The sequence below is a fragment of the Pipra filicauda genome, unplaced genomic scaffold (assembly GCF_003945595.2).
Source record: "Pipra filicauda isolate LSUMZ 115617 unplaced genomic scaffold, ASM394559v2 scaffold16_size7369187_pilon, whole genome shotgun sequence".
In the NCBI taxonomy this organism is placed as follows: Eukaryota; Metazoa; Chordata; class Aves; order Passeriformes; family Pipridae; genus Pipra; species Pipra filicauda.
Window position 1 is genome coordinate 5,916,505 of NW_024104207.1, and position 16,612 is coordinate 5,933,116.

The following is a 16,612-nucleotide window of genomic DNA, read 5'->3' on the forward strand; positions in this document are numbered from 1 at the left end:
TAAAACTTTTGGTTTATTCTTTCTTTTTGTGTGCGAATGTCTGTGTGTGTGAGTGTTTGAGGGTGACTTTTTGTTTTTCTGGTTGTGTGCGGGTGAAAAATAATGTGCATGGTTATGCCTGGGTGTTCTGTGTTCACGGGAGCACTCAGGTGTGTATGACTCTGCTTTGGTCTTCCAGTGTGTATTCTGGTGTGCACAAGTGTGCTCGAGTGTGAACGAGTGTGTTTGTGTGTTCTGAGGTGTGTTTGGTGAGTTAACACGGGAGACCATCTGAGAGTACCCACGGAAATCGGCAGGCGAACTTCTGCCCTTCCAAGAAGGAAAGAGAAGCCTGACCCTCTGTCCCTCCACTGCCGTTGGTGCGCCAATAATGGCACTAGGTTCACACCAAGAGTTTTGGTCCGGGGCAGATTCCTTTAAGAACAAAAGGGCCCGGGATGATAAAACTAGCTGTGCCTGTTGTGCCGCGAGTGGAAAAAAACCTGCACAGTAGAGACGGAGCGACAGGGCTTTCTTTCTTGGTTGGAATGGCTGCTGTTTGCAGGTAGGCACACTGCGAAGGGAGGAGCTGGGCGGGGACCAAAATTCAATATGGAAGAAGATATCTACCAGAAGAAATGTTCCTCTGCAGAAAGACCTTGCTGTGCAGGTAGAGAGGAAATCTGCGCAGCAACTGCATAGGAGAGACAGAGGGTCAGGGCTTTCTTTCCTTGCTCGAAGGGCGCTCGCTCAATTGGAAGCCAGCTGTCCTTGCTTCCAAGTTGCAGTCCGAGTGTCAAAATTAAATATGGAAATATATTCCTCCCAGAGCAAAAAGATCCGGGCAGAAAGAGCATGCTGTAGATGTAGTGCAGAGAGTGGAGCAACAGAAGAAAAGAGACGGAGGGCTCAGGTCTTTCTTTCCTGGCTGCCACGTCAGTAGTTCGAAAACCGCCTGTTCTTCTGTGTGCACGGGGGTGCAGAGGTGAGCGCACCGAAAAACACCCTCTAGAGCGGAGAACTCCGATGTAATCCGTGCAGAACAGAAAACACCCAGGTTCACCAAACGCAACCAATCGCACTCATGCAAACACGAGCACACTCAGGCTTAAGTGTACACGCACAAGAACACATGAGCACACCCATGAGCACTTTTTAAATGCCAACAGACCCGTGCACATAATAGAACATTACAACACAGCTGCATAATAACACACAAAAACACAATCGTAATTTCCCGGAGGTCCTGGCAAATATCCAAATTCGTACACTCCCGGACACAATAGGATTCAGTCACACACTCTGACAAATAATCAGACACATGCGAACACATCCAAATACACACAAACACAACAAGACACAGAAACACAGAGACACGTTCGCACACAAGTGCACAAGAAAAGAAATAACTTTAACAAACCCACTCCCAAACACATGTAGACACACTGAGGAAAAAATAGTACAAAACTGGGTACACTCGTTCACGATAATAAAAGTAGAAATTAGGGGAAGAAAAAGAGACACAATCGGAAAAACTCTGTCATAACCGCAAAAACTAATGAAAGTTGGCACACCCGTGAGCACACTATGACACAGCCAGACACACAATGACACCAAAAACAAACTCAGACACTCTCACAAAAACGTACACATCCTCTCGCACATTATCTGACAGCCTTACTAAACCAAACACACTCATATAGAGTAAAAATAGCAGAAATTGCAAAGAAACCCAGAAAAACCTAGAAAACTCAGAATAACTTGACAATTGAAACAGACCGAGATACACTCGCTCACACTCACGCAAACTGAGACAGGATCAGGAACATTCGACAACACTCACAGATGCTCAGACACATTCTCAAATATTAGACTGAAATTACGCACCCTCACACAGATTCTCAAAAACTCAGACACATCGGCACATATTAAAAAACAGAAAAAAAGAACACGTTCGCACGAAGTCAACGACATTCGAACACAGGTAAAAGCAGACAAACGCTTACTCATTAAATAGGTCTCGGAGTGTTTCCCAATTCGTCTGATTTTTTTAACTGGGTTTGTTCGAATTTCTACGGGAGACTGAACGTCGGATTTTTTTTGAAGACAAGTGTGTGACAGCGTATTCGATTACCTCTCATTGTGTGTGAAAAGGAGAATGAGTTTCTGCTACTGTGTCTCTCCTCAACAGTTTAATGTGGTGTACCAACTTGTATCTTTTTCTGAGTAATTGTGAATCTATCCGAATCATTCTTAATGTATCTCAATGAGTGGGAAACTGCGAGAATTTCTACAAAAGTTTATTACTCTGCTCCAGTGTGTCTGCTTCGGATAGATAGAGCCTAAGGTTTTCCAGCTATCTAAGGATGTCTGATTCTGTGTCTGAATGTTTCTGGGTGTGTCTGTGTGTGAAGGTGTGTTAGTCTGCCTACCTTTGACTGTTTTCGAGCGTTCCTCTCGCTGAGTGATTGCAAAGTGCTTGAAGTTGTTCAAATATATCTGAGCCAGTTTGACTCTCTCTGAGGTTTTCAGAGTACCTCTGAGGTGTGGGATTGTGTCAGAGTGTTATCAAGTGTGTCTAAACTTGTGTGTACCTGACTGAATGTGTCTGCGATAGAGGTTGTCTGACTTTTTGCGTGTCAGTTTTTCTCTTTGTCTTCGTGTTTGCGAGTATGTCTGCGTCTGAAAGCGCAAGAATACGTCTGTGAGCGCATGACTGTCTCTGAGAGAGTCTACGTGCCAGTGTCTGCGTATTTATGTGACCAAGAGAGAACGACTGTGTGACACAGAGAAAGTGTGCCTGATTTTATCTGAGTGTGTGCGAGACCTTCACTGAATCTGCGCGGGTCTAAATGTGTGTGACTGTGTCTGTGTGTGTATGAGTGTGTTCAACTCGTTCTCTGTACGCCAACGTGTCTGTGACTGGCTGGGTGCGACTGTGTGTGAATTTCGGTGTGTCTGCATGTGCCTGAGCGTGGCATAGTGTATCTGAGTCTGTCTGTGTGGGTCAGTGTTTCTCTGTGAACCTGAGTGTGAGAACGTATTTAAAGATCTGAATTTGTGGAAGAGCGTATGAGTGTTTATGAGTGTGTTATAATGAGCCTGAGAATTTGTGAGTTACTCCGAATGCGACTGAGTGTGTGAGAGGGTGTCTGAATCTGTGCGAATATTTCTGAGTGTGTCTGGATTTGTGGTATTGTACTCAATTGTGTTTGAGTGTGTACGAGTGTGTCTGACCGTCTCTCAGTATGCCTGAGTGTGTCTGGGTGTGTCTGACTGTGTCTGTCTGGGTCTGTGGGACTGTGTTTGAGTGTGTCTGAATGTGTTTAAGTGTGTCTGGCTGTGTGTGAGTGTGTCTGAGCGTATGGGAGTGTGAGTGAATTTGTCTGAGTGTGTGAGTGTCTTTGCTGTTGGGTCTGAATGTGTGCGCGCTTGTCTGAATGTGTTCAAGTGTGTATGCCTCTGTGAGAGTATGTGCGACTGAGGGAGAGCGTCTCTCATTTTGCCTACATTTGCGTATTTGAATGTGTCTGAGCCCGTCTGGGTGTGTGGGAGTGTGCAAGAGCGTCTGGGTGTGTGTTTAACTGTGTCTGCGTTTGGTCTCATTGTTTTCAGTGTTTCCAGGTGATTCTGAGTGCGCTTGATTGTGTCTGAGTGTGTCTTTATATGTCGGTGTGCGAGTGTGTGAGAGTGTTTCTTTAAAGTGTCTTAGTGTGTCTGAGCATGTGCGACTGTGTCTGAGCGTTTTTTATTGCGTATGAGTGTGTCTGAGAGTGGCTGATTGTGTCTGACTATGTGCGAATGTTTCTGAGTGTGTCTGCAAGCGAGGGAGTGTGCCTGAGTGTTTCTGAGTGGGTTTGTGTTTTTTTAAATGCACTAAACTACGTCTGAGTGTGTGCGAGTGTGTCTGAATGTCTCCAGTGTAACTGTATGTGTCTGAGAGAGTCTGACTGTGCTTGACTGTGTAGGAGTGTGACTTAGTGCATCTGCGTATGTGAGAGTGTGCCTCAGTGTGTGTCTGAGTGTATTGGAGTGTGTTCAAGTGTGTCCGAGTATGAGTTCGTCAGAGTGTGTGCGAGTGTGAGCGGGTGTGTCTGAGTGTTTCTAGATGTGTCTGAGAGTGTATGAGCGTATCTGAGTGTGAGGGAATGTGCCTGGGTGAGTCTGAGACTTTGTGAGTTTGTCTGAGAGTATAGGTGTGTATCTGAGTGTGTCTGAGAGCGCGTGAGAGTCTCTGAACGTATCTGAGTGTGTCTGAGTGTGATGCATGGTGCTCAAATGTGTGTGAGTGTGTGCGAGTGTATGGGAATATGCGCAAAAGTGTGCGAGATTGTGCGACTGCGTGCAAGTGTTTGTGGGTGTGCTGAGTGTACCGGAGTGTGCCTCAGTGTGCCTTGTGTGTTAGTGCGTCTGAGTATGTGATAGTGTGTTTGAGTGTGTCTGAAATTTTCTGAGTGTGTCTGAGCGTATCTGATTGTGTCCCAGAGTGTGAGTGTGTCTGAGACTGTACGAGTGTGTCTGAGGGATAATGAGCGCGTCTTGATGTGTGCAAATATTTCTGATAGTGTCTGGAAGAGTGGGAGTGTGGTTGAGTGTGTTTGAGCGTGTCTGAATGTCTCTTAGTGTGTCTGAGTGTTTCTAATTGTGTCTGAGTGTACGAGTCTGTTTACCCTTTTGTCTGAGCCTCTGCGAGTGTACCTGAGTGTTTAAGCATGTGTCTGTGTGTTTAAATGTGTCTGCCTGAGTGGGAGTTTGTCTCAGTGTGTATTAATGTGTCTGAGCATGTGTTAGTGCGTCGGAATATATCTGTGATTTGGATTTCAGCAAATGTTTCTCAGTGTGAATTAGTGTGTGAGCATTTATTTATGGGTCTGATTTTTTGTCAGTGGTTGCAGGGGTGTCCGATTGTATGGGATAGTGTCTTAGCGTGTCGGAGTATGTCTGAGTGTGTGGGACTGTTCTTGACTGTGTCTGACCGTGTGCGAATATGTCTGAGGGTCTCTGAGTGTGTCTGAGCATACCTGAGAGGTTCTGAATGTGACTGAGTGTGTGTCAGTGTGTGGGAATATGTCTCAGTGTGTCTGGGTCAGAGAGTGTGTGAGTATGTGTGTTTCTCTGTGTCTGATTTTGCCTGAGTGTGCCTGTGTCTGAGCGTATCTGAGTGTGCCTGAGTGTGTGTGAGTTTTTGCGAGTGTGGGACTGTGCTTTATTGTCTCTGAGCGTGTTTAACTGTGTCTAGCTGTGCACGAGTGTTTCTGAGTGTGTCTGAGCGTATCTGACAGTGAGCGAATGTGTCTTGGTGTTTCTAAGTGTGTCTGAGTGTGTCGGAGCATGTCTGAGGGTGTCTGAGTGTACCTGGCCTGCTCTGAGAGTTTCTGGGCGTGTGGGACTGTACTTCAGTGTTTCTGAGTGCGTTTAAGTGTATCTGGCTTTGTGTGTATGAGAGTATCTGAGTGTGAGCGAAGGTGTCTGGGTGCGTGCCAGTTGTCTGGGTGTGTCTGAAGTTGCCTGAGTGTGCCCTAGTGTCTCTGAGTGTTTCTGAGTGTGTCTAAGTGTGTCTGAGCGTGTCTGAGTGTGTTTGAGCGTGCTCAAGTGTGACTGAGTGTACCCGAGTGTGTCTGGGCATCTCTCAGTGTACCTGAGTGTTTCTGAGTGTGTCTGAGTGTGCCTGAGTTTGCCTGAGCTTATATTTATGGGCCTGATTGTTTCTCAGAGTTTGCAAGTGTATCTGAGTGTTTGCAGGTGTGTCTCAGTGTGCCTGAGTGTGTGCAGGGGCATCTGAGTGTGCTTGAGTCTGTATGAGTGTGTCTGAGTGTGTCTTAGTGCGTCTCAGTGTGTAAGAGTGTGCCTTAATGTGTGAGAGAGTGTCTGAGTGTGTCGGAGTGTGTTCAAGTGTGTCTGAGTGTGTGTAAGTGTGTCATAGTGTGTCTGAGTGTGCCTGAGTGTGTCTGAGCGTTTATGAGTGTGTCTGCGTTTGTGCAAGTGTGTCTGATGTTACCTGAGTGTTCCTGAGTGTGTGAGTGTTTCTGAGTGTGTGAGAGTGTGTCTGAATGTGTGCGAATATTTCTGAATGTGTCTGGATGTGCGGGAGTGTGCTCGGGTGTGTCTGAATTTGTGCGAGTGTGTCTGGGCATGTCTCAATGTGCCTGAGTGTGTCTGAGTGTGTCTGAGTTTGCCTGAGTGTGCCTGAGTTTGCCTGAGCTTGTATTTATGGGCCTGATTGTGTCTGAGTGTATGCGCTTGTGTGTGAGTGTGTCTGACTGTGTCAAAGTGTGTCCTGCTTTGTGACAATGTGTCTGAGTGTACCTGAGTGCGTCTGAGAGTTTTTGAGTTCTTCTGAGTGCTTGAGGCTGTCTGAAAGGGTGCAAATATTTCTGAGTGCCTCTGGATATGTGGGAGTGTGCTTGAGTGTCTGAGTGTGTTTGAATGTGCTCAAGTGTGTCTGAGTGTGTGTGAATGTGTCTGAGCATCTCTCAGTGTGCCTTTATGTGTCTGAGTGTGTCTGTGTGTGTCTGGATGTGTGGGAGTGTACTTGAGTGTTTCTGAGTGTGTTGAAGTGTTTCTGGCTGCGTGCGAGTTTGAATGTGTCTGAGGGTGTCTGAGTGTGAGCAAATGTGTCTGGGTGTGTGCGGCTAGTATTCAACCAGGAAAGAAATCCATGATATTTTGTCTCTCCTTAGAGGGTGCTGCGCCATTCCCGGAACTACATTTATGTAATGCTCTTTCTCTCCTGGCACCTTTGCTCTGGGAGGAATATACTTCCTCATACAATTTTGACCCTCGGACGCTCATCTTTCTCGTCTCCCATCCGGTGCAGGTAGCCCACGCCACACAAGGCTGGCCATCTTCACGCTCAAAAACTGAAAGTCAAACTCACGGACCCAAAAATCACGTCTCCCGTACCACGCCGAGTGGCGACCCACCCTCTTGCTCTCCTACTCTGCTTTCCTCCGATTCTACTGGACACCCTGTCTGCTGGCCTCTGAACAAAGAGAACAAAAAAGGACTCTTCAGCTCACATAAGAAGCTCAATGAACGCTCAATGAACCTTTTCATAGTTCTCAAGGTCAGTCAGGAAAACTAGGTCATCTACACTCTACATTCATCCTCACGGCCAGTCTTCGCCAACGAAAATTTGAGAAAGGCCTCTCCCAATTTTTCTAAAAGGGTGGTTGTGATACAGGGCTTTGGAAAGGCGGGTAAGGCCTTCGAGCTTGCGGAATGTTTTTTTTGTGGTGAGACTCTATGTGCTGAACTGAACCTACCCTTTAAACCTAATGTTCATCTGGTGGAGCCGAGCGAGCTTGGACGGTGGCAGCCATGTCCTCAGGAGGTAGGTTTGATTTGAAGTGATCTTCCCTTAGATGGATGGCCTTACAGGGCTGAAACAGCTCCACCTACCTCCCCCTCATCTACACATCATGGTAGAGCAGCTCCAGGAAAAACACACTCACACCTGACACAGTACACCGCAAACGTGAAGTGCAATGAGGAGAGAATGCTCTGAGCAAGAAGCAGAACTCAGGGAATCGAGACGCTCTTCAGCGAGAAGACCTACGCAACTGCGACGGCGAGCTGAGAATGCCCTACGGAAGCCTGCAGAAAAACTCCAAGATAACAACATTGGTAAAGAACGACCTGTAAAAACAGCACAGAGGGACGTGCCACAACGCTATGTGGCATGGAAGATTGGGAGGATGTGAAGAACAATTCCCCTTCCTTTACAGTGGATGGCTGGAGAGCGTGGTTGACGACCCAGTCGGAAACGGACGCAGAATACACCCGACTATAAAATTCCAAGATGCGATTAACATGTAAGATTGCATGTCAAGGAACAGATTATATGGACACCGTGCCGAGGAGACGTGCAAGACCCCGGGGATGATGCCCGAAGCTTCCTATAAATTCCTTCGGGGCAGAACGCAAAGACTTCTAAACTAGAAACCACGAGACACGCAAGACCGACTAGACAAAATACATGACAGAGACCGGAGCTGCTCTGCCCTGCACAGTCCAGTGTTTTGCTCAAAATAAGCCACTCCTCCTAGGTGCACTACGGGGCCTCTTATTGGACATCTCTCCCCCTACGCTCATTTCTAAAACCATCCCAGCCATGCCCAGCCTGCTACCCTCCCCTCTCCGTGACACAGCCCTTCACTTATCTTTCCGAGAGCCAGGGATGCGAGAGCCTTCTTCAACGCAAGAGAAGGTCGTCTCTGTTTCCTCAGAGGTTCACGCAGCCACCGGGTTTTCCTCCTTGTCAGCTACTAGAAAGAAGACTTGCAGGAGATTAGCAGCCGCTCAACCAAAACCCCGCAATTCCCATACTCACGCTCTCCCAGGCTCACCGAGGCCCTCTGAGTCACCGGCTCCAGCCAGCATCCCAGGGTGCAGCTCTCATCACTAGGGACACCTGGGTGATCCACACACAAACACCGCGGCATTTCGGAAAGCTCGGCACAGCCCTGCTCTTCCTGCCACAGCCCCGACTCACCTCCAAAGTTCCTTTCTTCCCCAAGGACACATTGGCAATACCTGCAAACAGAAAAGGAACCTACCTCATCGCTGAGCCCTGTAGCACGTTGGGATTTATCATGAAGTTAGTACGAGACAATCAAATATTGTCACCAAAAGCTAGGCATGTTTGTACCTTTATAAAACAGAAAAAGTGCCATCTACCTCTGTTCTTGGGTCCGTGATGGTTTTGATCACTATGGCTAATCTAGCTTACTTCCAGGCTTTTGTTGATAGCTTTTTCCACCAATTTGTACAGAAAGGGTCTCAGACACACTCAAGCACAGTCAGACACACTTAAACACACTGGGACACACTCTACACACTCAGACGCATTTCAGTAGGGGAGTGTTTCTCTTCATTAACAGGATATCAATACTTTGGTGCTTCCTTTCTGAGAGGGAAGAAAAAGTCTCTTAATTCGGAACGAAACCACGTAGCCCCAAGATTTAAGGTGTAGATGAGAGGCAGCTCAGGGAGAGAAGGACTTTTCTCTTCTTACGCCTACACGCTCAGGCACACTCAGACACTCACTCACACACTATGGGCATGTAGGAGTGTATGTGAGCGTGTCTAGGAGTGTGCAAGTGTGTCTGAGCATGTCTGAGTGTGCCTGAGAGTGTGTGAGTGTTTCTGACTGTACCTGTGTCTGAATGTGTGTGAATGTTTCTGAATGTGCCTGGATGTGTGAGTGTGTGCTTGAGTGGGTCTGAGTGCGTCTGAGAGTGTTTGAGTGTGCTCAAGTGTGTCTGAGTGTGTGCGAGTGTGTCTAGGCATCTCTCAGTGTGCCTGAGTGTGTCTGGTTCTGTGAGAGCGTGTCTGAGCGTGTGTGAGTGTGTCAGAGTGTGAGCGAATGTACCTGGATGTGTGCGAGTGTTTCTGAGTGTGCCTGAGTTTGTCTGAGCTTATATTTATGGGTCTGATTGTTTCTGAGTGTTTGCAGGCGTGTCTGAATATTTGCAGGTGTGTCTCAGTGTGCCTGAGTGTGTGGAGGGGCATCTGAGTATGCTTGAGTCTGTATGAGTGTGTCTGAGTGTGTCTTAGTGCATCTCAGTGTGTAAGAGTGTGCCTTAGTGTGTGAGAGAGTGTCTAAGTGTGTCAGAGTGTGTGCGAGTGTGTCTGAGTGTTCCTGAGTGTGTCTGAGTGTGTGAGAGTGTGCGAGTGTGTCTGGGTGCGCCTGAGTGTTTCTGAGCATGTCGGAGTGTATCTGAGTGTGTCTGGGTTTGTGCAAGTGTGCCTGAGTGTGCCTGAGTGTGCCTGAGTGTGTCTGAACATGTCGGAGTGTATCTGAGTGTGTCTGGGTCTGTCCAAGTGTGTCTGAGTGTGACTGAGTGTGTCTGAGTGTGTCTGAGTGTATTTGAGGGTGTCTGGGTGTGTGCAAGTGTGTCTGAGTGTGCCTGAGTGTGTCTGAGTGTGTCTGAGCATGTCGGAGTGTATCTGAGTGTGTCTGGGTCTGTCCAAGTGTGTCTGAGTGTGACTGAGTGTGTCTGAGTGTGTCTGAGTGTTTCTGAGTGTATCTGAGTGCGTCAGGTGCAGTTACAAACAAGCTCATGTTCCATACTGATAACAATTAATAATCATCTACTCTAATCATAAATCTGCTTAAGTTGCCTTACCCCTAGAAACTGTTTAACAGACCCTTACTTCATCTTAGGTAACAAATTTCTATATCCTAAGTAACAAATCATTATATACATGCTTGACTAGATCCTTTGATTATGGTTTCCACTTTTTCAGCACACAAACAAGGTTGCTAACTTACTTCTTTGGAGTGTTGCTTTTCTAGGCCTACTCTCCTACTAAGCCTTAGCCATTCTACTACTAAAACTTAAATTGCTTTGCAACATGTCCCCCATTTTGAGCATTCTTCAGGCTTTGCTTGCAAGGATGCTCAATACAGCAATCTTCAGGTTGCAGTTTCTTGACAGGCAGGAGGTGGTCCATCTTACTTCTTTTCTTGTTATAGCTTTCATGATGCGTCTCTTATGTTGACTTTCTTTTACAGTCATTCCTAAAAGACACTTGTAAACAATTATAGCTATCACAATAACCACTACAATCAATATTCCATACTGGATAACAGAAGATATCCATCCTGACACATGAAGACCTAGGGAGCTGAATAATTGTCCTATCCAATTGTGTTCTGCTTCTTTTTGCAGTTCATGAACATTCTCGTCAATTTGTTCTAATTGACTAATATCTTTTTCTACTTCCTTAGTGACATTTGGGATGTGCACACAACAATACTCCTTCTTAGCATGCAGGTAGCCGCAAACTCCATGTTCCTTAAGTAATATTAGGTCTAATGCCATGCGGTTTTGTATGGTCATTCTAGAGGTGTCTTGTAATTGTAAATTTAGATCTTTAAATCCCTTCTTGGTGACTGCTGCTAACCTTTAAGTTTGTCCCATTAATTTAAACAACATTTCTCTGTTCCGGTATGTTGAGATTGGTGCAAACAGAGACTCTAATGCCCATCCAAATTTAACTCCTGCTGATGGTTCATGCCAATCTCCCAACCCCAGGTCATCAATGTCTTTACTAATTTCTCTTTTCCCTCGTGGTTGTATTTCTACTGATGTTAACTTGTCCTGCTTCAAGAATGGACAGAGAGTAGGTATCCCTATTGTGACAGGTACAACTGGACCATCTATTGGCATGTGGGTGGTCCACTGGCCATGTCCCATGACCCACACTAAATTTCCTGGGCTCTTAACTGTGGTGGTACGGCAATCAATGTTTTTCACAGATCTCTCAATCGTATGGTTATATCCTCGGCATTCACATCCTAACTGCAAAAGTGTTTTGACTGGCATTAAACCTATTACATCGTCTGTGGTATCACATGTATATACTCGAGTACAATTCCAATTCTCTTTTGCACGTGTTTCTGTCCTCCAATTATGATTTCCTCTATTGCCTGTAGAATAATTTTGATTCTTTTTCCCTTTCCAGTGAATACACCACTGTACTTTTCCAATATAACTATAAGTCTCTAATAAGCTGGGTCCCCAAATTGTTTGCCATTCATCCATGGTTGTAGAGCTAGTAATATTTTGACATACTTGTTCTTGTTTTTCTCATTTTATTTGAGCCGGGACTTTAGAACATGGGTATATTACTGAATCTGTAACTAAACAAGATCCTTTTAATTTGTCAATGTTTTCGCTTGTTACCCATGTTCCAACTACTACCCATCGGAAAAATCCAGGCACTTGTTCACATTGTTTCTTTGTCATTTCGTTCTTGAGTAGATATGCATCTATCATTTCATTCCATGTTTTGGTCACAAATCTACAATTCCACGTAGTATTCTTAAACACTTTAGGAATTTCTGGTACTGGAATTACTCCCCATGGGATTGGGTCTCCTGCAGCATGAGGCATAGGGAGACATGCAGTAATTTTTGTGACATTCTCTACTCTCCCAAAATCACGAATTAGGCCTACGACTAGGTTTTCTTGTTCTACTTCTCTATCTGGAATTTGCGGTTTACTTACTTGCCGGGTTATACTTTCAGCCCTTATGTAGACGGCAGTAATTCCAGTATCCCACCAGTCATCTTTACTTATCCAGCAAGTATATTGGCCCTCATCTTATCCTCTTTGTATTTCTTTGATTTTCAAAACTATTGTGTCTGCCCTCTTTTCAATTTGATGTTTCTTCCCGACTTTCAAGTTCTGTCCCTTAAGCCACCACCCATATTCAGAATACTGTCCTTCTGGAATTTTGCAACTTAGAATCAGATCTCTTCCTTCCTGGGCTGGGTAAACACTGTGTTCTGGTTTGAGTCTTACTCCTTGATGTGGTACGGCTACTACTGTCCTTATCCCATAATCTTTTTCTTCTCCACATGAGACCACATAAAGAAATGTACCTTCTGTCTTTCCTACTCTGGGATTAGAAATATTCAGCCACCCTTTACCTCCCTTACTATTTGACCACCAGCTAACTCCTTGACTTTGCGATTCCCAAGATTGATTTGCCAGATTTAGTTTCCACCACTTCACTTTAATTAATTTTTGACAATCATCAAATTGGAAGGTACAATTGGTTTTTAAAGGAGGACCATCCCACATGTCTGATTGTTCCCTAGTGGGTAAAACTCGCACTTTGGTCACCGTTTTCTGAGTGGTGTTTATTATCCGTATTTCTATATGTCCATAATCAAAACTTTCCCAAATCCAAACTGCACACATATATGTCCCTTCCATGGTTTTAGACACTTTGGGTACCTGCAGAACGGTGTAACCTTTTTGTTGTGTAGCATCCTAAACTGTTGTCACTCCTTCTGTCATGGTTTGATCTTGATCTCTCCATCTCCACTTGACGTTAACATCCCGTAATTCAGCTCCCTGGTCATCAGAAAACAAACAGGTTAAATTTACATCAGTAACTTCGGGGACTAGCAGGTAAGGGTCAGGGGTTTCAATTTTCACAAAGGTCTCTGCCAAACTTATCAACCCCAGGAACACCACGATTCTCAATTGTTGGCTCGAAACACCATCCTCGTGGGTGAGAGAGGTTCTACCGACCACGAGACTGGAACCTTCTTGACCCGAGTATAATGGATCCAGCTGTCGATTCCTTCGACTTTTACTGCCGTGTAGGTCGTCATTATCACCTGGCGAGGACCGTCCCATGTTTCTTTCAGCGGCTCCACCGACCAGTTTCTCACGTAGACATGATCTCCCGGAGAAATGTCATGCACTGGATTCTCCAAGGGCAAAGGTCGATTCCACTGCAATGCTCCTCTGAGGGCTGTGAGAGCCTTATTTAAAGATAACACATAATTAAACACTGCTTGATCACCTACTATATGAGGATCCCCTTGGTAGGTAGCTGCATGATAAGGTTTGCCATATAATATTTCATATGGACTTACTCCTATCCTCTCCCTTGTTTTGATCCTAATTCTCAACAGGGCAATGGATACTGCTTGGGGCCACAGAATCTTTGCCTCTTGACAGATTTTCTTCAGTTGACCTTTCAATGTCTGATTCATCCTTTCAACTTGTCCACTAGACTGTGGTCTCCATGGTGTATGGAGATTCCATGTTATCCCTAATACAACCGACACATCTTGTACTATCCCTGCTATAAAGTGCGGTCCTCGATCAGAGGACAACCCTAGGGGAACTCCAAATCTTGGGATGATTTCCCTCAGGAGAGTCTTTACCACTTCCTTTGCCTCATTTGTCCTACAAGGAAAAGCCTCAGGCCATCCTGAAAAGGTGCAGACATATACTAACAAATACTTATAGGATTGGGCCTTAGGCAAATCACCAAAGTCTACTTGCCAGTAATCTCCCGGTAACTGACCTATCTGTAATTTTCCCATCTGCACCTGCTTCCTGACTACTGGGTTATTCTTTATACACGTAGGACACCTTGCATTTACCCTTTTTGCTAGTGTTAACATCTGGTTTGACAGAACCTCATTTTTCAAAAATTTTACCAATGCTTCTGCACCCCAGTGGCACTTGTTTTGTTCTGTTTCAAGCACTGCTTTCATTATTCTGACAGGTACTTGTCCTATGGGGGAAATATACCACCCTTTAACATTTTTCCTTGCATTTGTCATTTGAGCTAATTTCTCATCTTCCTGTGAATAATGTGGTTTTTCTTCCATATATGCTATTGCTGGATTATTTCGAGCGGGCAAAAGAACCGTCTGAGTCCATACTTGTCTTGCAGCTTGTTTAGCCGCTTGGTCAGCTTGTCGATTACCTTGAAATTCTCGACCAGGATCAGTCTGATGTCTTTTGACATGCGTTATTGCCACTGCTGAGGGCTTGTGTATTGCTTCTAGCAATTGTAAAACTTCTTCTCGATGTTTAATCGTTGACCCCTGAGAAGTAAGAAGTCCTCTCTCTTTCCAGAGTACTCCGTGAATATGAACTACTCCAAAAGCATATTTGGAGTCAGTCCATGTGTTAACTCTCTTTCCTTGACTTAATATCAAAGCTCTCACCAATGCCCATATTTCGGCCTTTTGTGCAGACGTACCTGGGGGTAGCGTGTTTACTTCTATCACTTGTTGTAAAGTGACCGTTGCATACCCAGCATACCTGGTGCCATTCTCCACAAATCTAGATCCGTCGGTGAAAAACTCCCAGTCAGGATCTGTCAATGGCTCGTCCTTCAAGTCTCTTCTGCTCGCGTAGACTTGTTCAATGGTCTCTACACAGTCATGCTCCAGGATACCTCCTTCCTGTGTAGACCTAAGGAATTCTGCTGGGTTGAGATGGTTAGTGATTTTCAGTTCAACATCATCTTGCTCTCTTAACAAAGCTTGATACTGTAACATACGGCTAGATGAGAGCCAATGCCCCCCTTTTTGTTCCAAAACTGCTATGACCATGTGGGGTACGTACCCTACCATGTGTTTTCCCAGAGTCAATTTTCGTGCTTCTTGTATTAAAGTAACCGTCGCTGCCACAGCTCTGAGACACCCTGACCATCCCCCACTTACTGCATCTAGCCGTTTGGAGAAATACCCAACTGGTCTTTTCCAGGATCCTAGATGCTGAGTGAGGACTCGTTGTCTCTCGCAGACATAGAGCTGAAACTCCTTGGTTGGGTCCGGCAGTCCCAGGGCAGGTGCTTCCTGGAGGGCTCTTTTCAATTCCTGGAACGCTTTCTCTTGCTTCGTCCCCCAGGTCAGCTTGGGCTCCTTTACTGCTTCATATAAGGGTCTGGTAGTTAGTCCAAAGTTGGGAATCCACAGTCTGCAACATCCGACCATTCCTAAAAAAGATCTTAGTTCCTGATTATTTCGGGGCACAGGGATAGCACATATTGCTTGAACCCTATTTGTTCCTAAGCGCCGGATTCCTTGTGAGATTTCACATCCTAGATAAATAACTTTCTCTTTTCCTAGTTGTGTTTTTTTCTTTTGAGACTCGATAACCTGCTTGTCCCAGCATGTTTAACAGTTCAATGGTTAATTGACGACAAAGTCCCTCGTGTTTTCAGCTCCCAAAAAGATGTCATCAACATACAGAAGTATTATATATGAAAAAGGAGATTCTTTTACCTGAGTAGTCTTCCATTCCTCAAGTTCCTTTGCTAACTGATTACCAAATATCTTGGGTGAGTATTTGAATCCTTGTGGTAATCGCGTCCAAGTAAACTGTCGCTTCCGTCCAGTCTCTGGGTTCTCCCATTCAAAGGCAAAAATTCTCCAACTTTCCCGTGCCAGTGGTATGCAGAAGAAGGCATCCTTTAGATCAATCACTGTAAACCACTGAAATCTCTCAGAAACAGGTGTTAACAAGGTGTAAGGCTTAGCTACAACCGGGTGGATATTTTTGTGATACGGTTTACTGCTCTCAAGTCTTGCACTAACCTATACTTACCATTTGGTTTTTTTATCGGAAATATGGGAGTATTAAATTCTGACTCACATTCTTTTAATATTCCTAAAATTAAAAATTGTGTGATCATAGGAGCTATTCCTTTCCTGGCTTCTAAATTAATTGGGTATTGTTTCACTCTAACGGGTCGTGCTCCTTCTTTTAATTCTATTCTAACTGGGGTAGCAGCTTTGGATTTTCCAGGGACCCCTATTTCCCATACCCAAGGCACTACAGCTTGTTCTATTTCCTGAGGTATCTCTTCTTTTTCTACTTCTTTCACAACAAAAATTTTTGCTAAGTTCTCTTCCGGAATTTCCAATTTTACTCTCCCTTTTTCAAATATAATTTTAGCTTGAAAGGCTGAAAGCAAATCTCTTCCTAGTAAACATTCAGGACTGTTAGGCATATACAAAAATTGATGGTCTAGCTCTTTTCCTCGAAATTTAATATCTAAGGGTCGCAGAAACCCCTTTTCCTCCATCTCTCCTGAAACTCCTACCACCCATGCAGTTGAATCACTTAGTGGCCGCATCAATTTATTCATTGCCGAAAAACTAGCTCCAGTGTCGATCCTAAATTCTGTTGGCACTCCCTCTACTTCTAAAACAACCTTTAAGTCTGAATCTAGCCTGCTTCGACTCCGATAATTCCCTAACATAAATGCTTTGGCGACACCTTGTGGCGTGCCCATATTAGCAGGGTTTTGCAAATTTGCAAACTTTGGGGGTTCCACGGATTAATTCCATTTCCAGCAT

General features: G+C 45.0%; 2 protein-coding genes across 2 annotated transcripts in view; one reads left to right on the top strand and one right to left on the bottom strand.

The window, feature by feature from the left end:
* LOC120322933 (tubulin-specific chaperone E-like) overlaps positions 1 to 10,685 on the top strand; it is a 45,439-nt gene extending 34,754 nt beyond the window's left edge. The window contains exon 5 of the mRNA XM_039379567.1: positions 10,656 to 10,685. Coding sequence (XP_039235501.1) covers positions 10,656 to 10,685 — 30 coding nt within the window. The remainder of the gene's footprint in view (positions 1 to 10,655) is intronic.
* A 2,294-nt stretch (positions 10,686 to 12,979) lies between these two features.
* On the bottom strand, positions 12,980 to 16,263 carry LOC120322934. Its single transcript, XM_039379569.1, is given in 4 exon segments — positions 12,980 to 13,185; positions 14,506 to 14,797; positions 15,536 to 15,816; positions 15,819 to 16,263. Coding segments are annotated over 4 exon segments (1,224 nt in total).
* Positions 16,264 to 16,612: the final 349 nt, after the last annotated feature.